This window comes from Rhinatrema bivittatum, chromosome 1 (assembly GCF_901001135.1).
Source record: "Rhinatrema bivittatum chromosome 1, aRhiBiv1.1, whole genome shotgun sequence".
In the NCBI taxonomy this organism is placed as follows: Eukaryota; Metazoa; Chordata; class Amphibia; order Gymnophiona; family Rhinatrematidae; genus Rhinatrema; species Rhinatrema bivittatum.
The window spans coordinates 138,371,573-138,397,011 of record NC_042615.1 but is presented as its reverse complement, the minus strand read 5'-3'; the positions used below and the strand labels follow the sequence as shown (position 1 = coordinate 138,397,011).

At 43.7% G+C, this 25,439-nt stretch overlaps 1 protein-coding gene across 10 annotated transcripts in view; it reads right to left on the bottom strand.

Moving 5' to 3' along the window:
* The window catches only part of CLOCK (clock circadian regulator), a 430,837-nt gene that overhangs the window by 40,426 nt on the left and 364,972 nt on the right, over positions 1 to 25,439 (bottom strand). For all 10 annotated transcript variants that reach the window (XM_029587462.1, XM_029587474.1, XM_029587432.1 and 7 more), the window contains one exon: positions 12,898 to 13,103. In XM_029587462.1, the coding sequence (XP_029443322.1) occupies positions 12,898 to 13,103 (206 nt within the window). The remainder of the gene's footprint in view (positions 1 to 12,897; positions 13,104 to 25,439) is intronic.

Below are 25,439 nucleotides of genomic sequence, written 5' to 3'. Positions count from 1 at the left end.
AACATAAGAACATACCATACTGGGTCAGACCAAGGGTCAATCAAGTCCAGCATCCTGTACCCAACAGTGGCCAATCCAGGCCATAAGAACCTGGCAAGTACCCAAAAACTAAGTCTATCCCATGCTACTGTTGCTAGTAATAGCAGTGGCTATTTTCTAAGTCAACTTAATTAATAGCAGGTAATAGACTTCTTCTCCAAGAACTATCCAATATTTTTTTAAACCCAACTACACTAATTGCACTAACCTCATCCCCTGGCAACAAATTCCAGAGTTTAATTGTACATTGAGTGAAAAAGAACTTTCTCCGATTAGTTTTAAATGTACCACATGCTAACTTCATAGAGTGCCCCTTAGTCCTTCTATTATCCGAAAGAGTAAATAACAGATTCACATCTACTCGTTCAAGACCTCTCATAGTCTTAAAGACCTCTATCATATCCCCCTCAGCTGTCTCTTCTCCAAGCTGAACAGTCCTAACCTCTTTAGTCTTTCCTCAAAGGGAGCTGCTCCATCCCCTTTATCACACTCAAACCCTTACTCAAAAAACCAAACCTGGATCCAGAAGACCTTAACAACTATCGCCCTATATCTAATCTCCCCTTTGTAGCTAAGATCATGGAGAAAATTGTAAATAAACAACTTTCAAATTATTTAGAAGACCATAATATTCTTCACCCATCACAATACGGTTTTCGAAAAGAACACAACACCGAAACACTCCTCATCTCACTTCTCGATCAAGTTTACATTGGCTTTGATAAAGGACAATCATTCCTTTTAGCTCTCCTTGACATCTCTGCAGCTTTCGATACCGTAAATCATAATACCCTTCTAAACCGGCTATCAGACATAGGTATTACAGGCGCAGCCCTTAGTTGGTTCGACTCCTTCCTTAGCAACAAAGGTTAGAATCAAGCACAAGGAATCATCTCACACCAACGCCCCATTCGGAGTCCCTCAGGGCTCCTCCTTATCGCCTACATTATTTAACATATACATTCTCCCTCTTTGCCATTTACTCACTAACCTGAAACTCAAGTTCTATATTTATGCAGATGAAGTGCAAATTTTAATCCCAATATCCAATTCACTCGAATCAACACTCAAATTATGGAACTCACATCTGCAAACGATTAATCACCACCTCTCAAGCCTCAATCTGGTACTCAATACTTCCAAGACAGAACTATTACTAATCACCCCAGAAGGCAGTCCCTTTCAACACCAGCTGCAGACCAGCATACAAACATCCCATGCTAGAGATCTGGGAGTCATTATTGATAGTCACCTGAACCTAAAGCAATTTATAAAACACACTACAAAGGAGTGCTTCTACAAGTTACAAGTACTCAAAAAAACTCAAACCGCTCCTATTCCATTATGATTTTAGATCTGTCCTACAAGCCATTCTATTTTCAAAAATCGACTACTGCAACTCCATTTTTCAAGGACTCCCGGCCTCTACTGTAAAACCCCTCCAGTTACTCCAAAATGCTACGGCGAGAATTTTGACGAACACCAATCGGAGAGCGCATATCTCTCCCATTCTAAAAGACCTCCACTGGCTCCCAGTACAATTCAGGATACTTCATAAATCTCTTACAATCATCCATAAATATATTCACCATCAGACCCCCCTTGATCTGCTACACCCCCTCAAACTGCACTCCACGGCTAGACCTTTAAGGGATGCCTACAAGGGATCCTTACATGTACCTCCTATTAAAATTGTACAACACTCAAATATCAGAGACCGAACTTTCTCCATCACAGGTCCCACCATCTGGAACGCCATGCCTCCGGACCTCAGGCAGGAATCTTGTCTACCAACTTTTAAAAAGAAATTAAAGACATGGCTGTTCGGCCGAGCCTTCCCCGACACCAACCCAACAGGCTGATTTCAATCTGTTCTAGCAATTATGCATATAAACAAGCTCTAAATCATGTATACAAATTACTACTATAAGGACGTTTAAAAGTTATTATGAGGACTGTTCCTCGCCTCCCCCATATACTCCATTGTTTATTACACCCTCTCTTCGTACCCTCTCTTACTTCCTACTCCAAGTTAACATATCCTTGTTATAATGTAACTTTATCCTCCTTTCAAATTGTCTCTTGTTATTGGTTGTTTATAGTTACTGCTTGTTCGATGTAAACCGAGTTGATTTGATTTGTATCAAGAAAGTCGGTATATAAAAGCCTTAAATAATAATAATAAATAATTTGGTCGCCCTTCTCTGTACCTTCTCCATCGCAACTTTATCTTTTTTCAGATGCGGCAATCAGAATTGTACACAGTATTCAAGGTGCAGCCTTACCATGGAGCAATATAGAGAGGCATTATGACATTTTCCGTTTTATTCAGCATTCCCTTTCCTTTCTTAAACTATGTCTTTCTCCTACTAAAGGATCATGCGTGTAGTCCTCAGAAACCGTCTGTATGCCAAAACAAAGGCCTAACAGACTGATTTAAATGAAATTCCAAAACTACCTTTAGTAGAAAGCAGAGTTGCTTACCTGTAACAGGTGTTCTCACAGGACAGCAGGATGTTAATCCTCACATATGGGTGACATCATCAGGATGGAGCCCAATCACAGAATACTTTTGTCAAAGTTTTTAGAACTTTGACTGGCACCTACTGGGCATGCCCAGCATGGCACTAACCCTGCATCCAGCAGGGGTCTCCCTTCAGTCTCATGTAGAGTCAAAAGAGCGTGCAAACTCCGCGGGGTGGCGGGTGGGTTTCGTGAGGACTAACATCCTGCTGCCTGTGAGAACACCTGTTACAGGTAAGCAACTGCTTTCTCACAGGACAAGCAAGATGGTAGTCCTCACATATGGGTGAATAACAAGCTGAGGATGCCCGCGCATGTACCAAAAGCACCCAAAGACGTGCAACAGGCACAACAACAGGGGAGGTCTTTTGGATAACGGGCAGCCTGAAATTCCCAGCGGGCTGTAGGACGGAAGTTGGGTATTAAGCTGAGAATAGATTGCGCAGAACAGACTGGCCAAAGATAGAATCTTGTGTGCCAGCCTTGTCCAGGCAATAGTGGGCTGCAAAGGTATGGAGAGAACTCCAAGTAGCAGCTTTGCAGATATCAGTAAGAGGTACAGAACGAAGGTGTGCTACTGACGTTGCCATTGCTCTAATGGACTGCGCTTTAACACGTCCCTGTAGCGGAAGGCCTGTTTGTTGGTAGCAGAAGGAAATACAGTCCGCCAGCCAGGAGGACAGGGTCTGCTTTCCCACCGGGATTGCCAGCTTAATTTTATCAAAGGAGACAAATAGCTGGGTGGACTTCCTATGGCCTACAGTGCATTCCAAATAAAAGGCTAACGCATGTTTGCAGTCCAAGGAATGCAGAGCCCGCTCACCTGGATGTGAGTGGGGTTTCGGAAAGAAAGTAGGCAAAATTATAGATTGATTTAAATGGAACTCAGAGACTACCTTCGGCAGAAATTTTGGATGAGTGCGGAGGGCCACCCGATCACGAAGAAATTTTGTGTAAGGGGGTATGTTACCAGCGCCTGTAGCTCAATGATCCTGCGAGCAGACGTCAACGCAAGAAGGAAGAGGACCTTCCAAGTGAGATGCCGTAACTCGCAGGAATGCAGAGGCTCAAACGGAGGTTTCATGAGTTGCGCTAAGACCACATTAAGATCCCAAGCAGGGGCCAGGGGACGGAGAGGGGGCTTGAGGTGAAGCAAGCCCTTTATAAAGCGCATGACTAAGGGCTGTGTCAAAATAGACACATCCCCTGTACCCCTATGGAAGGCGGCCACCGCACTGACATGCACCCTAATGGAAGAGGTTTGTAAACCCGACTCCGAGAGGTACCAGAGGTAGTCTAAAAACTGAGTCGTGGGTCAGGTAAAAGGGTCTAACGCCTTTGCAGTGCACTACAATGAGAATCTCTTCCATTTGGAATGGTAAGATTTTCTAGTAGAAGGCTGTCATGAAGCTATCAGGACCTGAGATACAGAGTCCGAGAGATTGAGCGGCCGCAGAATCAACCTTTCAACATCCAAGCTGTCAGTGACAAGGCCTGAAGGTTGGGATGGCGCAACTGTCCGCTCCTCTGCTATATCAGGGACGGATCCGTGCCTAGGCGAATCTGCGGATGCTCTGAGAGGTCTCGAAGGATGGGAAACTATGCCTGTTGTGGCCAGTAGGGGGCTATTAGAATCATTAGGCCCTTGTCTCTGCGTAGCTTCCCGCGAGTCTTGCTGATGAGAGGAATTGGTGGGTAGGCGCCCAGGTCAGGGCGAACGCATCCTGTGGTGGAGCTTGGCAACTGCGATGCAGGGAGCAGAAGTTCTCCACCTTGCAATTGTGAACCAACGCAAAGAGGTCGATGCTCGGATACCCCCACTTCCGAAATATCCAGTCCGCCACCGCAGGGTTGAGGGACCACTCGTGGGGCTGAAATGCTCGACTGAGATTGTCCGCTAGAACATTGTCCATACCCGCCAGGTAGGTCACTCTCAGTAGCATGGCCTGAGATAGAGCAAAAGCCCAAATTTGCGCTACCTCCTGACAAAGGAGGTAGGAACCGGTTCCTCCCTGCTTGTTGATGAACCACATCGTTACCTGGTTTTCCGTTTGGATTAGCATTGTTTTGTTGGACAAGCAATCCTGGAACGCGCAGAGAGCATATCTGATCGCTCGGAGCTCCAGAAAATTTATTTGATGCTGTGACTCCTCTGCCAACCAGGTTCCCAGAGTCTGCAGGTGGTTGACATGTGCTCCCCAACCTAGAGTGGAAGCATCAGTTGTTAAGATTATTTGAGGTTCTGGAGCTTGAAACGGTAGCCCTTTGAGCAGGTGGGACTCTTGGATTACCACGCCAGTGAGAAGCGAAGCTGCCTGGTGATATGGACAATGTTGGACATTGAATGATGTGCCTGTGACCACTGGGATTTTAATGTCCATTGCACTACTCTCATGGCCAGGCGAGCCATTGGGGAAACATGGACCAAGGACGCCATATGTCCCAGCAAGATGAGTACATGACGAGCTGTCATGGTTCGGCAAGATTGTATAGCATGCGCCAGCAACGCCAGCGTATGAGCTTGGTCCCTGGGAAGAAAAGCCCTTGCCTGGATCGTGTCGAGATCCACTCCGATAAAGGAGAGGATTTGAGACGAAATCAGATGAGACTTCTGATAATTGATTAGAAACCCCAAGGATAGTAGCAGCTGCACCTAAGATGGAGGGAGTAAAGAACCCTTTCCGGTGACCGAGCACTCAGCAACCAGTCGTCTAGATAAGGATAGACGTGAGTGCCTAGTCTTCTTAAGTATGTGGCTACTACTGCCAGGCATTTCGTGAAGACACGAGGGGCTGATGCAAGGCCGAATGGAAGTACCCGGTACTGGAAATGTTGGTTTCCGACAAGGAACCGGAAATACTTTCTGTGAGACGGGGTAATTGCTATGTGCATGTACGCATCCTTGAGATCCAGAGAGATCCTGTTGGAGAAGTGGTAGTAAGGAGCCCAAGGTTACCATCCGAAACTTCTCTTTCCGAAGATGTTTGTTTAGGGCCCGAAGGTCTAATATAGGGCGGATGCCTCCAGTCTTTTTTGGCATTAAAAAGTATCGGGAGTAGAAGCCGTGTCCCCTCTGGGAAAGAGGAACTTGTTCTATGGCATTTGCTCGCAGGAGGGAAGTTATTTCCTCCTGCAGATGAGAGTTATCAGAGGAAATCCACCCCAGCCGAGGTGGAGTGTCCGATGGGATGGAGAGGAAGTTTAGATGGTAACCTTGAGCTACAACCAACTGGACCCACCGGTCCGTGGTGATTTTTAGCCACATGCTGGTGAAGTGGCAGAACCGTTCTCCGACCGGCAGAAATGGCAGAGGGGGATGACTACATTAGCTCCCTAGCAGGGAGTCAAAATCCCGAGGCAGGAGAAGGTTGTACCTTCTGAGTCTGCGGCTGCCGTGGTGGAGGCTTCTGGAACAGACGGGACGGACGAGCCCGTGATGGTGGAGGATAATATCTTCAGGCTTTGTTCGCTGGTTGCTTCATCTCCCGTCTAAACGGACATTTGGAGGAAGTCGAAAGCTCAGCATGAGCGGCCGAGAGCTGATGGAGTTTTTCATTTTGATCCTTCAGCTGTGCTACCATCTCCTGGATCTTCTCTCCAAAGAGATTATCCCCCATGCAGGGGAGATCAGCCAAATGGTCTTGCACCTCCGGGTGTAGATCCGAGGACTTCAGCCAAGCCCAACACCGAGCACTGATGCCGGCTGCTGATAATCGGGATGCAGTATCAAATACATCATACGCCAACCTGACCTCATGCTTCCCGGCGTCGAAGCCTTTCTTAATTATAGAGCTCAGCTGATCTTGAAGCTGCTCCGGGAGGGACTCACCAAAGTCCTGCAGTTGTTTAAAGAGATTCCAATTGTATTGGGTCATATATAATTGATATGACGCAATATGTGAAATGAGCATAACTCCGTGGAACACTCTGCGCCCTAAAGCATCGAAGAACTTCTGCTCCTTCCCGGGTAGTGCTGAAGAATGAGGCTTTGGACGCTTGGACCTCTTCTGGGCGGACTCCACCACCACCGACTGATGCGCCAACTGCATCTTTTGGAAGCCAGGCAATAGCTGCACTAGATAGATCACATTCGTCTTGCGATTTACAGGGGGAACCGTCCCAGGATGCTCCCAGTTGCGCTGAATCAAATCCAGCAGCACTTCATGGACTGGGACAGACATGATTTCCTTTGGAGGATCTAGGAACTGAAGAACCTCCAGCATTTTATGCCTGGAGCCCTCCTCAGTCTGCAGCGTAAAGGGATTAGTCTCCGCCATCTTCTTGATGAAGCTAATGAAGGAGAGGTCTGCCGGCGGAGACTTACGCCTTTTCTCCAGAGGCGACGGCTCTGATGGGACATTGGCAGAGTCTTGGGAATCCAATGTGTCATCCGTCCATGGATTACATGGCTGATCCCCCGCATCCATCGGTGGTCGTAGTGGTAGAAAAGGAGCCCCTCCGGCCGGAGGAGGTCTTGGCACTGAAGGTATCGGTGCCAGCATCAATGGTCTTGGCTTCGACAAATCCAGATCCGGCACCGGTGCCGGGCAAACTGGCATCGATGGCATCGGTGATTTCGCCAGTCTCCTCGGCGCATTCACTCCCAAAGGCCCCAGAATGGGCTCCGGCCTCGACGAGTCCTCTTCATCCGAAGAGAGTGGAATGGGTGTTGACGGAGCCATGGGGATCGGAGATTTCCCCGGTACCACTGGCAGGGCACCAATGAGCACATCGAGCTTATCGAGGAGATGGAGGAGCATCAGTGGCATCGGTCCGGTTCCAGCATGGGCACTGGTGCTGGCGTCGGTGGTCTGGGAAGGCCCTGGACAGCCTGGACCACTGCCTCTTGCACCATCCGGTGCAATTCCTCACGGAACGCTGGAGTGGTGAACTCCAGGTCTGGAGTAGGAGGCATGGCGGGCATCGCCGGAGGGTCCACTGGTCCCAGTGGAATCTCGGCTGCTGCGCCCACCGAAGGCGAGGAATGTCTTGGTGCATCCGGCTTCGAGGAGGATTTAGGCTCCTCAGCTCGGGTTTTCTTCTTCGGTGACTCGATACCAGACGTTGATGCCACCAGTGTCCCTGAAGTTGATGGCATAGGCCTTCGATGCTTGTGCCGGTGCTTTTCACGGTGTTCAGCCTTTTCTGACTCCGGCACCGATGACGGGGACGCTGAAGTCTGAGACACCGACTGGGACTCCTCGGCATCGAAGCAATGGCGCTGTTTCACCGGGGATGGTGTCGATGGCGCCTGTGAAGATAGGCGCTGCTGAAATAAGAGTGCCATTTTTTCCAAAAGTGCCCGATGGCCCTTCGGAGTCATTTGGGCACAATTGTTACACGTTTTCACGTCATGCGACGAGCCGAGACATAAGACCAAATGAGGGGCCTGAGATTAACGTTGTCCTCGGACAGTCAGGGCACCGACGAAAACCCGTCACCATCGTGGCCGTCGAAAAATTTAGGCTGGCTGCGGTCGGCGCCGATAAGGCCTACACAGGTCCCTGTCGGGAACCGACCGAAAAATGGGGCAAACTTACCGTACGGACGTGGCAATCAACAGCGGAGAAGGGAGACCCCTAGGAGGTATAAACTTTTGCAAGTTTTAAAGCAAATTTCCTGAGAAGAAAATTCCTGTCAGGAACTTGTGAAGAGCTCCAAAAATCCATGTGGCCAAAGCTGAGCGGAAAAAAAGAGACTGAAGGGAGACCCCTGCTGGATGCAGTGTTAGTGCCATGCTGGGCATGCCCAGTAGGTGCCAGTCACTCATATGTGAGGACTACCATCCTGCTTGTCCTGTAAGAAAAAAGGAAACTGTACAAATTTGGACTTGTCTATGCAATCAACTCCAACATCCTCCAAGATGAAGAAACAGCAACCAACATGAGCAGATGTAAAGAATAACTTTAAAAAAAGCAAACTGCTGTCCCACCAAGAAGGACAAAACAAAGTTCAAACTCAAAGTGGAACCTGCATCTGAAGCGGAAGTCTAACATGCCTAACACCCCTCAAGAAACATCTGGATGAGAAGACAGAGGTTTACCTTGAATATGACCACCATATTTCGGAGAAAGCCTCTATTTGCACCCTCAATGTATTAAGAGTCAAACCCTCAGGGAGGTCTTCCTGCAAAAAATCCAGGATCAATGGCATACCAATCCTCAAGACTCTCCAAAACTGCACATAAGCTAAGGAAATGTAGTACATTCCAGCCTTCGTTTATCATTTCCATTGTAACTTGGGCCCAATTCTGAGAAAACAGAGACAGACAACATCCTATCTCTGGTACCAAAGATAGGGCTCCCAAGCATGCACTGTGCCATCCTATAAGAACTGGAGCATGTGGCTCCATCCTTACTTCCTTTCTTAGGATGAAAATACTGGGATCTGGTATATGGCCTAGACCTCTGTCCCGAAGAGGTCTGACTGGGCTTGAATCTCCCCATGGCTCAATTCCTACTACAAGACACAAACTATAAGATGGGGCTTCTGTTTTATCCTCTGCAAGCCTTGGGACTTTTGAGACATCCCATGCCCTTGCTATCTTTCTCGCTCTTCTCCAAGAAGAGCAGATTCTTAAAGGGTAGCTCAATAAAATTAGTATTGGAGATTGTGACCACTGACTAGACACATATTCAATAGGATCCACCATGCCACCACTAAGGATGCATTCCTAAGGCTAGTGCATGTACCAAATTGAAGCTGGCATCTGCCAGATATGCAGCTCCCTGCTCTAATGGTGGGGAATCCTCTCTAACCATGACTGAGCACCCCATGCCAGATGCAGTCCAGATCTCTAAAGAACCATACTCACAGCTTCCAGGCCTATATAAGCACAGATTCTATCATTCAGACCTGTGCATCCTTAACAGCCATCCCATCTTCCACTGGTTCTTTTTGTCACTCAGTAGCACAAGGTGTCAACTCGGGGGAAAAAATGGAAGTTCACGTTTACCAATGGATTGCTAAAAACAGTATCAGGTGCCACCCGCTGCTAGTAAGACAGATCTGGCTGCACTTGGTGAAGAGAAAGGATCCAGGGGGTCCTGCATCCTCCTAGGATGGGGGGTCTTTTCCTTCCAATCCTCTGCTATGTGCCAAGTACTCAGGGACTGAGAAACAAGGAAACAACTTCTTAAGAAGGGGATGCAGCAGAAAAGTAGCACCCTCCATTTCAGGAGGCACTTCCTATTTTCCAGGTCCTCCTCACCACTGCATTGAAGAAATGCTTTAAAACCTTCAAAAGAGCCCTCTTTGAAACAGTGAAGTCATCTCTCAGCAAACTTATCTCTCTATCTGCTGTGACCTTTACTCTGTTCAGAAGGCTTTAAGAGCCAGAAGGCACCCAAATTGCTTAAACAGCTCCTTGGTTGCAACATCCCCCAGTGAAGGAACCTGTAAACCTTTAAACAACTCTTGTAAGACAAGCATGGCAAGGAGGAAATACCATCAGCAGAATCTGTAGCAAAACTGCAGCTGTAGGCGCTGATTCACTAGCCGCACAGGTGCTCTGTCTTGTCTAAAAGAAAAGAAGATGAGGAGGCCCAAGCTGTTCCACAAGTAGCACATGGTCTTAAAATGGCCACCAGAGCTCCTTGTGCTATCGGGAACTCAGAGGCACATCAGCTGCCATGTCATTTACCACAGATCCCCTGCCGCCAGACAAAAATCGCAGCTGCAATGCCCCCCTGGGAACCATAGAACAGTTCCGGCACGTAAGAGTCCATTCAATGACACCTTCCTTTATTGCAAGCTGTATAAAGGGTGTTTTTTTTTCACACTTCGGCAGTGCCGCCATTACTACCCTTCAGCACTGGCACACAGAGGATCCCCCGATTCGAACGCCTCCATAAAATTTGGGTACTTACTCAGGGTTTGGTCCCCTAAACTCCAAAGCACTGACAAGCCCGTGGCTCAACTATCACGGTCCTGTTGCCACTGAACAGCTATTCTAAATACCCACTTAAGTCTTTTCCTTTATTTTTCTTTAAACCTTACCTCCGTACCAAAAATAGGCTTAAAGCATTCAATGGAGAAGCTGCATATAGGGACATTGCCATCCTGATCCTGAGGGCTGGGGGAAAAGGGGGATGTGTTAAGCAGAGAGAGGAAGTAGGAAAAGGAGAATTAACAAGTGGTCCTCTGGAAGTTCCCTTGGTCCTGAATGCACTGGTGAGGGCGGGAGCACCATATTTTCACCTCAGGGCAGAAATCCTTTTTTTTTACCCCCTCCAATCAGCCATGGACTCCGCTCAACTGAGGAAGAGAGGGCAGGCCTATCACCTCAGGAGCGCCCTGCCAAGCTAGGCTGCAGTCCACTGCACAGGATGCTTGTCCACCATCAGCTGGAGACAGAGAATACTAGCAGGCTGCTGTCAGCATGGATAAATTTAAGGAGTGACATCAGCAAGCCTGCTTATCTCTGTTTCTATCAGCTGGTTGGTGTCCATAACCTATTTGTCTAAACTGGTTTGACTGGATGAACAGGAAGGACTGGATCTGTTGTTGCTTTACTTTTTGGCTCTGCATTATAACTCCACAGGATTTCTAACAGGTACGCAAAAGATTCAAGACTTGTATTTAAAATATGATAGAATAATTTTCAATTTTAGGGGTTAATGCTGCCTAGGCAACCATTTTAATTAATACATCACATAAAAAAAACCATAACATTGGAATAAAAAGTAGTTTCCTTCAGATTATGCACTTCTTGTGGGAAGTGAGGAGTGTTGTTTTAAGAAGCCATGTTTCACTAATTCCAGTGTGCTGTTGCAGGTTCTAGAAAACTACTGCTCATTTTCTCAGTTTTCACCAATATTTTTGACAGGATCAATAATTTTTTCTTTTGTTTATTTCAGGGTTAAATGCAACAAACACAACTACTGCCTAACTCCATAACCCCCATCCTACTGGAAGAATTTCAGAATTTGCTATAACTCAAAAGTAAACATTTAAAACCAAATACAATTTATCAAAGTATTGTTCCAGTTTTGCAGTGGCATTTTCACCAATGAAACAATATGGTACAACATTTGTACCAGGGCAAAATTGGAGCCAAGGTTCGATATATCTATTCCTAGAGCTCAGTCCATTATTTAATGTAGTGTTTCCCAACCAGTGTGTCATCAGACTGATCAGATGTGCTATGGAAAAGTTACTTCTGCCTGATGCTCAGCCCAGACCAGCACCTGGACTCAACCCTTAGCATCTTGCAGCAACAAGATACATCAGCAGTGGCAGCTAAGCATGCAGAAGCTCCTTTGAGAGAATATGTGAGGTCAAGCACGCCTCCTTCTTTCTATCTACCGCATAAGCTCCAGCTTGTGGGAATTATCGGGCATTCATAGCAGGATGCTACTTTCTACACACAGCATCATCACCTCCTTTTCTTCCTCCCTTGAGCTCTTCCATTCTTTATCTTATCCCCAGGCTGAGTAATATGGGGAGTGTGTGCCCTGAGCACTGCTTATGACTCACTCTGATTATTAGGACCATAGGCTCTGGCACCGTATGCAGCAGTCAAGGTAACTAACTGATCCGGCTGCCCACATGACACCAACTTCTCCATTCTCCTGCACTTGTACATAAGGGGAGTTGGTTCAATTATGTCTGCACCCCCTCTCTTTTTCTTTGTTTTAAAATTTGAGACAGATGTTTCCTTAGCTCTTTTTTCAGCTGCAGAAGTCCTCTCCACATCCACAGTGCTTTCTTGTTAGTGTAGGTATGCCTTAGGCTTGAAAAGATGGGAAACCGATTTAGTGAGTCAATTTAGCCAGGAGCCAAGTATCAAAGAGACATATTTTGCTGTTAACTTTTAAATCTTAACATTATGTACCAATTCCATTTTAACTCTGATCTCTAAAAAAGCCACCTGTATCTCCTAACTTAAGGATATTTATCGGTAAAGAGAATTTAATAAGTCACACAACACTCGCATACAACCTTCCATTTTGTCGCTCCATTAACTTTTTTTTTTTTTTAAGTTTCAAAATAGGATTACCTTAGCTGCATACATATGTAGGTGTTTTGGTGTTTTTATCATGATATTGGGATTTTATAATCTTTACCAATAGTTAAAAAATGGACAGTTAAATCTGGTCAAAAACCTACATATAGAAATAGACAAGGAAAAACATGGAAAGATTTGGGAATGTAATGTTGCTTTATATGAAACGGCAACTACACAATGCCTTCAAACCACATTTTGCTTTGGCAGAAATCTTAAACATATACTATTAATGTGTTAAATAAAAACTCTTCCTGCACAATGACATCCAACAGAAATAAGTACCACTTCTGAAGAAAACAAAATGAAAATCAATACTTCTGGTTTACCTGATCTGCCTGTCCTGGGTAAAAGTGGTCACTGCAGCATTCTGATTGTTGTTTGGTGGTATGCTAGAAGGGATCTGAACCACATTTCCTGTAGCAGGCTGGGAAATCACCATAGTGTTATACAAGGGGGCAGTAAGTGTGCCCTGTGTCTGGTTAGGAAGAGAAGTTTGCTGATTGTGTCCACCTAGTACATTCTGTTGACTTTGCTAGTAAAAAAAAAAAAAGAATTTATATTTCAGTTCAGTAGATAAACAGTGAATAGTACAATATCTTTATATGTACTGTTTTAACAAATGACCAGCCTTTTGGCATTAGAAGATTACTCAAGAACAAAAACGTGTATTCACGTCTAAACAGAAAATGTATGCTTCTGTTTATAAGAGAATATGATCAAACACACACACTTCTTACACTTGGTGAAGAGAATGAGAACTAGATCCCTTTGGTTGTAAGCTTTGCATAAAATGAGTTTTACTTAGAAGACAGTATCTGATAAAAATAAAAATGCTTCCCTCTCACTCAAAAACTGATAAAAACATCAGCAACTCCAAATTAAGGCATGCCAACCACTATAATGCTTCTTATTCTGTATTGAACAAGTTGTCAAATTAATAGAGTAATCACAAACATCTGAAATTCTATTTTTTGACATTCTCTGACCAAAAACAACATTTTCCCACCACACAAAACAAACGTATCACTAATTCACTATAGTACACGATACCTCTGTACCTATCTTCTGAAAAAATAGGATGTGTTTTTTAAAACACCTATTATTCACTAATAAAAATGTTAAATGGGAAAGGAATCACAGAAATAGATAAAATCCACCATAACATTTCATCCATTTTTGTCTCTTCCTTTATTTCTTTTCATTTATAGATATAAAACTATCTCGCTACATATTTTTCTTAAAATTTTAAAATGTCATTTCAAAATATAAATAAGTACAGTTTGTTGAATGAAAAGTAAACAGAGTTCTTCCTCTACATTGGCTTCTTTTTTTTTCTTTTTAACTTTCCTTTTCTTTTTATGTCTGAGTTCCTTCAACTCTCATCTAATTTTCGTTATTCCATTGAGAAGCAGAGCTGGATTAGCCATAACATGTGGGGTGAAGTCATCCAGTGACACTGAATGAATCTCTTTCTCATAGCTAGTAGAGCTTTTTGCTACTGAGCATGTGCACGAATTCCTGCACATGCATGATCTTTTTTTTTGTGAACACTTTTCAAAACTTTTCTCTTTGAAATTGGCTTGCTGCCTTAGGAGCCCTCAAAAAAGCATTTTTCAGTGCTACCTTTCTCAAAAAAAGGAAAAAATAAAAATTTCCAGCAGAATATCTACCAAGAAAATGGCTACAGTAAGTAGGTTTAAAGACTGAATTATGGTAGTAAAATGTCCATTATAGATGGAAACCACCTCTGCTACCTTTGCCTGGGTCCAGACCATAACCAAGCCATTGTTATAACTGTAGACAACTGTCCCCATGAACAGAAAAGGTGCAGGGCTTGGAAAATGGAGGAATTGTGAAAGTCTTCGAAAAACCAGTCGTTCCCCTTCCTGAATCACAGCCTCACTGGGAACATAGTTGAGCGTTAGCTCCTCTAAAATATCTCCCCCTTTGGCACAACAGGCCAAGACTTTGGGGTCAAGTAAATATAGTTGCCATGTATCATAAGAACATAAGATATGCCATACTGGTCAGACAAGACCATCAAGCCCAACAGTGGCCAATCCAAGTCACAAGTATTTGGCAAGTACCCAAGCATTAAACTGATCCCATGCTATGAATGCTGGCAACAAGCAGTGGCTATTACCTATAGATTAATAGCAGTTTATAGATTTCTCCTCCAGGAACATATCCAAACCTTTTATAAACCTAACTCCCTTAACCACATCCTCTGGCAATGAAGTCCAGACCTTAATTGTGCTTTGAGCGAAAAATAATTTTCTCTGATTTGTTTTAAATGTGCTGCTTGCTAACTTCATGGAGTGCCCCCCAATCCTTATATTATCTGATAGAGTAAATAACCATTTCACATTTACTCATTCAAGTCCTTTCATGATTTTGTAGACCTCTATCATATTTCTCCTCAGCCATCTCCTCTCCAAGCTGCAGCCCTAGCCTCTTTAGTCTTTCCTCATAGAGGATCTGTTCTATGCAATTTATCATTTTGATCACTTTTTCTGACTTTTTCTTTTTCAGATGCGGTGACCAGAATTATACATAATATTCATGGTGCGGCCTAACCTTTAAATGATACAGAGACATTATGATATCCTCCCCCCCTCCCCAATAATTCCTAACACTCTGTTTGCTTTTTTGACCGCCACAGCATGCTGAGCCAGTGATTTCAATGTAATATCAACTATGACACTCAGATGTTTTTTTCCTGGATGGTAACTCCTAAAATGGAACCTAACATTGTGTAACTACAGCATGGGTTATTTTTCCCTAAAAGCATCACCTTGCACTTGTCCACATTATATTTCATCTGCCTTATAGATGCCCAATCTTCCAGTCTCGTAAGGTGCTCCTGCAATTTATCACAATCTGCTTGTGATTTAACTACTCTGAATAATTTTGTGTCATCTGCAAATGTATCATCTCGCTCGTCATTGCTCTTTCCAGATCATTTATAAATATATTAAAAAGCACCGGTCCAAGTAGAGATCCCTGAGGCACTCCACTGTTTACCTTTTCTCACTGTGAAAACAGATCATTTAATCCTACACTCTGCTTCCTGTCAGTTTGCAATCCACAAAAGGACATCTTCTCTTATCCCATGACTTTTTTTCTCAGAAGCCTCTCATGAGGGAATTTGTCAAATGCCTTTGGAAAATCTAAATACACCACATCTACTGGTTCGCCTTTATCCACATGCTTATTCACCCCTTCAAAAAAATGTAGCACATTTGTGAGGCAATACTTCCCTTGGGTAAATCCATGCTGGCTGTGTCCCATTAAACCAGGTCTATCTATATCAGGGGTCAGGAACCTTTTTGGCTGAGAGAGCCATAAACGCCACATATTTTAAAATGTAATTCCATGAGAGCCATACAATATGTTTAAAACTAAATACAAGTAAATGTGTGCATTTTATGTAAGATCACACTTTTAAAGTACAATAAGTCTCTGAAAATATTACACCAGGCCTTAAGACACCAATACATCTCCTATTAGGAAAACGGACCAAGTCAGGCTGCTATAGAGTCCTACACAGAAACTACACGCCAGCAGAAAACCTCACCTGAATCACGTGCTGTCCCTCACCTAACATAGAATAAAGAGACCAAAACGCATAACAAGAAGCATGCAGACAAAAACTGAATTGGAAACTGCAACAAGCCAGAGTCTCTGTATGCAGTGTAACAAAGGAAAAAAGAAACATCACACATCCTTATAAAACAAATCAAGAAATATAAAATCATCAGCAGTAAAACTGTACTAACAAAAAGAACATATTTCGAAACAGCTGATGAGTGGAATATCCAATAATTAAAAACTCATATAAAACATTTCCAGATACCAACAAAATATTTCAAAATAGCAGACACAAAGATCCAGTAATGAAAAATAATAAGGATACAAACATTTTTTTGCTCTGCATACCTGGGAACGTTTGATATCCAGGTGTCCTGAGATTGTTCTGAATTAGCAGGCGGTGGGGTGGTTTGCTTGGAACTTTCTCCTCTCTCAGTCACATACCAGCGCTCTCTCTCACACTGGCTCTCAATGACACACCTATACACACATGCTCTCAGTCACTCACATATACAAATGTTTTTTTCTCTCTCACTTATATAGGCTCTTAATTACACATTTACACACATGCTGTCTATCTTTTCACGCTTACACACACACAGGCTTTCAATCACATAAATACATGCTGTCTTTTTCTCTCACACACAGACTCTCATTCACATGCTTACAAACATGTCCTCTCTTTCTCTCATTTACACACAGGCTCTCAATCACATACTCACATGCTCCCTCACCTAAATCAGCTCTCAATCACACAGACACACATGGTCTCTCTCTCTCATTTAAACACAGGCTCTCAATCACATACTCACATGCTCCATCACCTAAACCAGCTGTCAATCAGACACAGACACACATGATCTCTCTCTTACTTATACACACAGGCTCTTAATCATACATACACATGATCTCTCTCACACACAAAGGATCTCAATCATACACACATACTCTTTCAAACAAACAGGTTTTCAATTACAAACTTACACATACAGGGTCCCAATGGTAAACTTACATTCATGCTCTCTCTCACAGGCAGGATCTCAATCACAGACATACTCTCTTTCACATATACAGGCTCTCAATCATTCACATACATGCAATCTCTCACTCACACACACAGGATCTCAAACACACATGCTTGCTCGCTCATTCACTCTCTCTCTCCCCCCCCCCCCCCCCCGGGAACTCGCGGCAGCAGCAGCCACCTCCCAACGCTAACCTCCTTCATTTTCAGCCCTCGCGGAGGCGAAGGCGGAGTCCCATCGGCCGCGGTTGAAGATTTTCATTTTCCTCCGAGCCGCGCTGCAGTCACCGGCGTGCTCTCTTCTTCCCGCGGCCCGGAAGAGGAAGTGGAGAGCATCGGGTGCCTGCGCGGGAAGACCCGCGCAGGCACCCGATGACTCCAGCGCTGGCACCCGGCTGACACCCGATGACTCCCGCGCAGGCACCCGGATGACTCCAGTCGGTGTGCTCTCTTCTCCTCACCCCCCCCGCGGCCCGGAAGAGGAAGTGGTGAGCATCGGGTGCCTGCGCGGAAGAAGAGACCACGCTAGTGTGGTCTCTTCTTCCCGCGCAGGCACCCGATGCTCTCCACTTCCTCTTCCGGGCCGCGGGGGGGGGGGGGAGGAGAAGAGAGCACGCCGGTGCCGCTGACTCCAGCTGTCCTGCCGCGTTCCGCCCGGGCTGACAGCATTTTAAGCCCGGGCGGCGGAGGACCGGGGAGCAGCTGGGTCAGCGGGGAACCGCGAAGTATGGCGACACTTGTCTGCGAGCCAGATGCAGCCCTCAAAAGAGCCATATCTGGCTCGCGAGCCATGGGTTCCCGACCCCTGATCTATATGTTCTATGATTTCATTCTTTATAATAGTTTCTACAGTTTTCCCCTGCACTGAAGTTAGGCTCACCGATATATAGTTTCCCAGATCACTTCTGGAGCCCTTTTTATATATCGGAGTTCAATTGAAGGCCTGAAGTTTTATTTTTGAGTTCTTTCACAACCCTGGAATGTATACCATCTGATTCAAGGAAACTGCTACTGCTCAGTTTGTCAATCTGGCCTACTACATCTTCCAGGTTCACCGTGATTTGGGTCAGTTCATCTGAATCATCACCTTTGAAAACCATCTCAGGAATGGGTTTTTCCCCAATATCCTCCTCAGTAAACACTGAAGCAAAGAATTTATTTAGTCTTTCCATAATGGCCTTATCTTCCCTATGTGTCCCTTTAACCTCTCGATCATCTAATGTTCCAACCAACTCCCTCGCAGATTTCCTGCTTCGGATATAGTCTGTAAAATTTTTATGAGTTTTTGCCTCTCTGGCCAAATTCTTTTCAAATTCTCTTTTAGCCTGTCTTATCAATGTTTTAAATTTAACTTACCAATGCTTATGCTTTTTCCTTTTTTCTTCAGATGGATCCTTCTTCCAATTTTTGAAGGAAGATCTTTTGGCTAAAATGGCCTCTTTCACCTCATCTTTTAACCACACTGGCAATCGTTTGACTTTCCTTCCATCTTTCTTAATGCATGGAATACATCTGGACTGTGCTTCTAAGATGGTATTTATTTTATTTATTTATTTTTTTTAACAATGTCTATGCCTGTTGTACACTCTTATCCTTTGTAGCTGCACCTTTCGGCTTTTTTCTAACTATTTTTATCATTTTATCAAAGTTTCCCTTTTGAAAGCTTAGTACTAGAGCCATGTATTTACTCATTGTCCCCCCTTCCAGTCATCAATTCATCGGAGAAAGAAGGCACCACTCTGCGGAACCACCGGAGCAGCGAATGCCGAAAAAACACACAGAGGCTTGAGTGTACCATTACCATTGACGCTCAGGTGCATCAGCATTGTCAACGCCTTCATTACTGTACAAAACTCATCAATGTCAATGACATAAAAGATTTCATTGGTGTCATCTAAGCACAAGGCTGCATCAGCACTGTCAAAGCATAAGACCCTGGCACCATTAGCACATAAGGCCCCAGTGCCATTGATGCAAAAGTCACTGGTGGCACTAATGCAGAGCATATTCGATGCCCTAGCCCATTAAACAACTGGTCACACTGATGCTGGCCAAGTCAGGCTCTTCCCAGGAGCAGAAGGAGATAGGATCCCTTTTCTACCTACAAATAGTAGCGCATTCTCCCCAACAAAATTACTGTCACAGGGTCTGCGCCTGGAAACACTGGATCCTATTTGCTCTCTGGTGCCTCTTATTTCCAATCAGTCTCCAGTACAAATTCTACAAAGCCGAGAAGCTGTACAAGATTCCATTCTAATATCAGAGATGATATTCTACCACCAATACTAGGTCAGAAGGCATATGAACTACTTGACCAAGTAGCGGATTTGGTGATAGATTTCTTTACCTCATTAGTGGCTAAGGATAAGGAGGGTACCATATAACCTCTCTTTTCCAGGATGTCATGTTTACTTCCATGAGGAGGAGGAGGCCCAGCTTCCTCAAGTCATGTGTATGCTCCATCAGATCCCCCTGCAAGGCACTTCTAGCCTATGGTCTTCGCATGCAGTGGACTCTAGCCATTCCGTGGATGTGTACCACGCGTACACTCCTCCAAAGCAACCGAGGACTCCTCCACCCCCCCTCAGTCACCGGCTTTGTCATTGGAGTCCTGGTTCAGTGTTCCCTCACCTATAAGCTCTGAAGATGGCTCAAAAGGAATTCCCTCTGACCCCCTTCTAGAACAGTAGTCTCCATCAGAAGACCCTTCCTACTCCAGATTTCTCAAAAAACTTAGGAAAAGCCCTTGGAGTAAATGTACATTAAGGACAAAGTTACTCATGAAGACGCTTAGGCCTCCTCCAGGTTCTGGAAGCTCCAGTGGACCCAGCAGTTATTATGGTCCTTCATATCCTGGAAGATTTATAAATCAAAATGTGGGAAAATCCAATTTTCTAAGCCCCAGTAGCAAGGAATTTTGACTTCACATACAGAGTTAAAAAATCCTCCAGGTTTTAGAATAGTACAATTATCTCATCAATCAGTAGTAGTAGAATCAACTCTAAAAAAGCAAAGAAAACAAGAATCTATCCAAATATGCTGCCAAGAAAAGATACACATTGAACCCCAAACACAAGAAAAAAAGGACCCCATATGACTTAGACACCCTGAAAAACAAGTTAGAAGAAAATCTAACAAAATTAGACTTCACCAACTGCTGCACTGCCACCACAACATGGATGCAAACAACAAGTAAATTAGCTGAGGAAATAAACCCAATCAAATTTATCAATATCAGGGACACAAAACAAGCAAACCCATGGCATAATGAAAAGATAAAAGAAGTCAAAAGACAACTAAGAAAAAAAGAAAAAGAATGGAGAAAAAATAAAACTACTGAAAACCTAGCAAAATATAGAAAACACCTAGCGTACTATAAACAAATAATTCTCAATGCAAAGAAACAATTCTATAGCCTTAAAATAGAAAAATATGGAAACAACCCAAGAACTTTATTCACCATAGTAAGAAACCTCACACCAATGACACACCAGAGTCTTCACAAAACCTTCTAGAAAATAGATGCAATGATATTGCAATGTTTTTTAACGATAAAATTAAGAACCTAAAAACAAAAATACCAAATACAACAAAACAAGTTATTAAAATGAAAGATAGAGACGTTATTCAATGGTCGACTTTCGATGAGGTATCAGAAATAGAAATTAAATCCATGCTTAAAAAACGTAATCCCGCACCCCATTCGCATGACACAATAACAACCGTAGACTTAAAAAAAGTAGCCAACTCTGTAGCTCCGACACTGGCAAAGATCGTTAATCTATCCTTAGAGGAAGGATCCATGCCAGACACACTAAAAGGAGCCATCGTAAAACCAATTTTAAAAAAGAAAAACAGTGACCCACTGAACCTGAGTAACTACAGACCAGTATCGAACCTACCCTTAATTGCAAAACTAATAGAAAAAACTAGACAAAAGCAACTAGCAGAACACCTAGAGAACAACAACATACTATATCCTTCACAACATGGCTTTCGAAAACACTATAGCACAGAGACACTTCTGCTGGCACTGACAGATAACATTATGAGAGGTTTCGATAACGGCAAACATTACATTCTAGTGATGCTCGACCTGTCAACAGCCTTTGACACGGTAAATCATGCCATACTTTTATATAGACTAGAAGAAATAGGTCTAAACAACAAAACAATCAAATGGTTTAGATCATATCTCAGTAACAGATATTATCAAGTACAAATTAAAGACGCAACATCAAAAAGAATAAACCTTCAAACAGGATTACCACAAGGATCCGCCCTTTCTGCCACACTTTTCAACATATACCTGCTACCACTATGCCACCTGCTAGCTGGTCTAGGAATCACACACTATATATACGCCGACGATATCCAATTAATCTTACCCATCGACGATACAATTGAGAAAACATTAAACATTGCCAACATGTATCTAGATATCATCAAACAGCTACTAAACCAAATGGAATTAATAATCAATATAGAGAAGACAGAATTCCTACACTTAGAACGAAAAATACGGAAATTAAACAAAGCCCAATCACACTCAAAAACAACCAACAAATATTACTTGCAGAGAAAGTACGGAATCTAGGAGTAATAATTGACACTGAACTAAGCTTAAAACAACACATATCTCTGAAAGTAAAGGAAGGATACGCTAAACTTATGGTCCTCAGAAGACTCAAACCACTCCTAACAACTGCTAACTTTCGATCAGTACTACAAGCGTTGATATTTGCAAGCACTGATTATTGTAATGCACTTCTACTAGGCCTACTATACACCTCACTAAGACCACTGCAAGTTTTGCAAAACACAGCAGCAAGAGTTTTAACCAGCAAAAACAAAAGAGAACATATCACGGAAACACTGGCTGAACTACACTGGCTTCCGATCGAACAAAGAATCCAATACAAAACATTGTGCACCATACATAAGTCAATGAAGAGTGGGTGACTCGCCAGAATGATGGCTACTGCCTGGAGACAATACCCTTATTAAATAAACATACACATGCTTACTGTGACTCCAACATCGCTCTAAGCTTCAACAGCAAGAGGAAATGTGGAAAAAAGGATTCACACTCACAAAGAGGGGAGTAGCTGGCTTGTTACGGCGGTTACTACCCCAAATCAAATAAGCCTGATACTTCACTTTCAATGCATATACAGCATAGTTCTCTGCTTCAACGGCAGGGGAGAAGAAAAACTGATACTTCACACATCCAGCAGAGATCTCTGCTTCAACGGCAGGGGAGAAGAAAAGAGGGTTCGCACTCACAAAGTGGGGAGTAGCTGGCTTGTTATGGCGGTTACTACCCCAAACCAAATGTGCCTGATACTTCACTTTCGATGCATATCCAGCATGGCTCTCTGCTTCAACAGCATGGGAGAAGACTGATACTTCACGCATATCCAGCATAGCTCTCTGCTTCAACGGCAGGGGAGAAAAAAAGGAAACTGATACTTCACGCATATCCAGCATAGCTCCCTGCTTCAACGGCAGGGGAGAAGAAAAACAACCAATAAGGGCTGTATAACATAGTCTGGGTAAAACAAATAAGCATGGGTGTAGCTTGCTTATTGGCAGGGGAGAAGCTTGCTTATTGGCAGGGGAGAAGAAAAACAACCGATAAGGGCTGTATAACATAGTCTGGGTAAAACAAATAAGCATGGGTGTAGCTTGCTTATTGCGGCGGCTACTACCCCTAACTAATCAAGCTAGATATTTCACTTGGATGCAGCTCCATCACTGCTCTCTACATTAAAGGTGGGGGTGGAAGGGAAATAGAACCAAGAGCTAAGAGAAACAGATAAGTATGAGAGAAAAAATGTGTGAAGCTTGCTGGGCAGACTGGATGGGCCATTTGGTCTTCTTCTGCCGTCATTTCTATGTTTCTATAATACATAATGAAAATGCGGACTGGTTAAATACAGCCCTCCGAGTACACGTCCCTAACAGAAACCTAAGGTCAGCAAACAAAGCCCTCCTGACTATACCATCAGTCAAAATAGCAAGACTAACACAAGTAAGAGAGAGGGCACTATCATTGGCAGGACCCATACTATGGAACTCCATGCCCTTGGATTTAAGGCTACAAAGAGACAGCAAAACCTTTAGAAAAAGTTTGAAAACCTGGCTATTTAAACAAGCTTTCCAGAAAGAGAAGGGAGAATAGAAACCAGGGATGGGCAAAGCACGAACAATTAAACAACCATACACACTGCAGAAATTCACTAAGTGTGTAGTTTTTAAGATATAGCACACCATTACTAATTTATAAGTTACATTTGTAAAATTAGCTCTGTAATTAAAACTGAGAAGGAAAGACATGGACATGATTAATCACATTTAACAATGAACATTGATAACAAACTATGTTACCGAACCTTATGGCACCTATGTAAACGGACAAATTGTAGTATCATTACTTTTATGTGCCTTAATGTAAACTGTTGTGACGGTCCCCACCAAACGACGGTATAGAAAAGAAAGACTTAAAATAAATACACAGCTATTTGAAAATTTTGGCAAAAAGATGTTTCAAAACTCCAAGTTCAATGCAAGGATCACTGCTCATCAATTCTACATGGTTTGATAATTATATAATTGTATACAAAAGCCAAAGCCTTTTCTTCTGGCCAGTGATAGTGAAATCACATACCCTCACAACCAGTACTGGATGCTGATGACTGTATATGCCATCTTTTTCAATCTGTCTACAATGCATTCGATACCACATCATACTCCTCATCGAACTCCATTGCAGTTCACTGCATGGCCAGTTGAGAGCTAGTACCCTATGCAACAATGTCCATGAGAATTCAGTGGATGTGCTCTGCCTGCATGATAACCTCTTTGGATAGGGACAGTGGCACAAATAAAAGGAACAGCACACAGAGGTGCAGTCCCTCTCCAAGGGACTGGAATGGCATTCTTCTACAAGGCATACTTTCTACACTTTTAAAAGACAATATTTTCAGACACACCCCTTCTAACAATTTCAGTGATACTGGATGTCGTCCCTAGCTCTGCATCAGCAACAACTTCTGATTAATGCTTGATAAATGAACACTGTTAACCAAAAAAGCCTAGACCAAGTTTTTGAACAGCCTTCAGACCAGTAACTATTCTTTCCAATGGGGTGGGGGGGACAGGGGGGAGAAATCAATCAGTACTTAGAAGAATGGTGCAAGATCACTAAAGATTGATGGGTTCTCAAGACTGCAGTGTCTGGATACTGCATTTCTTATGTCTTCCCATGATTCTTCATCGTTCAGCCTTCAATCTGGATCTGTCTCACTCAACATAGCTCCCCTGGGAGGTGGACTCGCTCCTCAAACAGCAGGTGATAGAACCATTTCCTCTTCATCTCCATGGCTAGAGGTTCTACTCTTGCTATTTCCTCATCCCCAAGAAATCTGGATGACTGAGACCAATCCTGAATTTAAGAAGCCTGAACAAGCATGTATTCCAGGAGAAATTCAAAATGAATTCCTTCCATACAATTCTCCCCTTCATCTAGAAGAGGGCATGGATGTGCATCCTAGATCTAATAGATGCGTATGCTCAAATTCCCATCCATCAGTTCCATTGGCAAATACCTGTGCTTTATGGTGGATTCTTCTCACTATCAGTACAAAGTGCTTTCTTTTGGTCTCTTAGCTGCAGAGGGTCTTCACTAAATGCCTAGTTGCAGTAGCAGCTACCAGGGGATCCAGGTCTTACCTTACCTAGATGACTATTTTGCGACAGTGAGTTCCCAAATGAAGCAATTCCCCTCTTTGGAGAAATCACTTTTCTTATAGTCGCTCGGCTTTCTCGTGAATTTAGAGAAATCGAATGATTCCCTCCCAAAAAATCTAATTCATTGGGACATGGATACATTCTTTTCAGGAGAGAACCTTCCTTTCTTCAGCTGGAGCGCAAACTCTCTAGGCATTGGCTCACAGACTGCTGAACACAGATCACTTAACTGCCAGAGGTGCTGGAAAAGACAAAGTATCGCTGATCCTCCTGCACATACATCTCCTACAATGGGGCCTTTGTCTCCAATAGGACCAGTTAACTCAGTTCCTAACAACCATAGTGGAGATTTCATCAGAAATGAAACAAGAATTGAGTTGGTGACTTGACTGCTTCATTCTACAGGAAGAAGCACCATTGCAAGTATCTCCTCACAAAGTAGCCTTAGCAACAAATGCCTCCATAAAAGGTTGGGGGTCCACACAGGGCCTTTTTAAATTC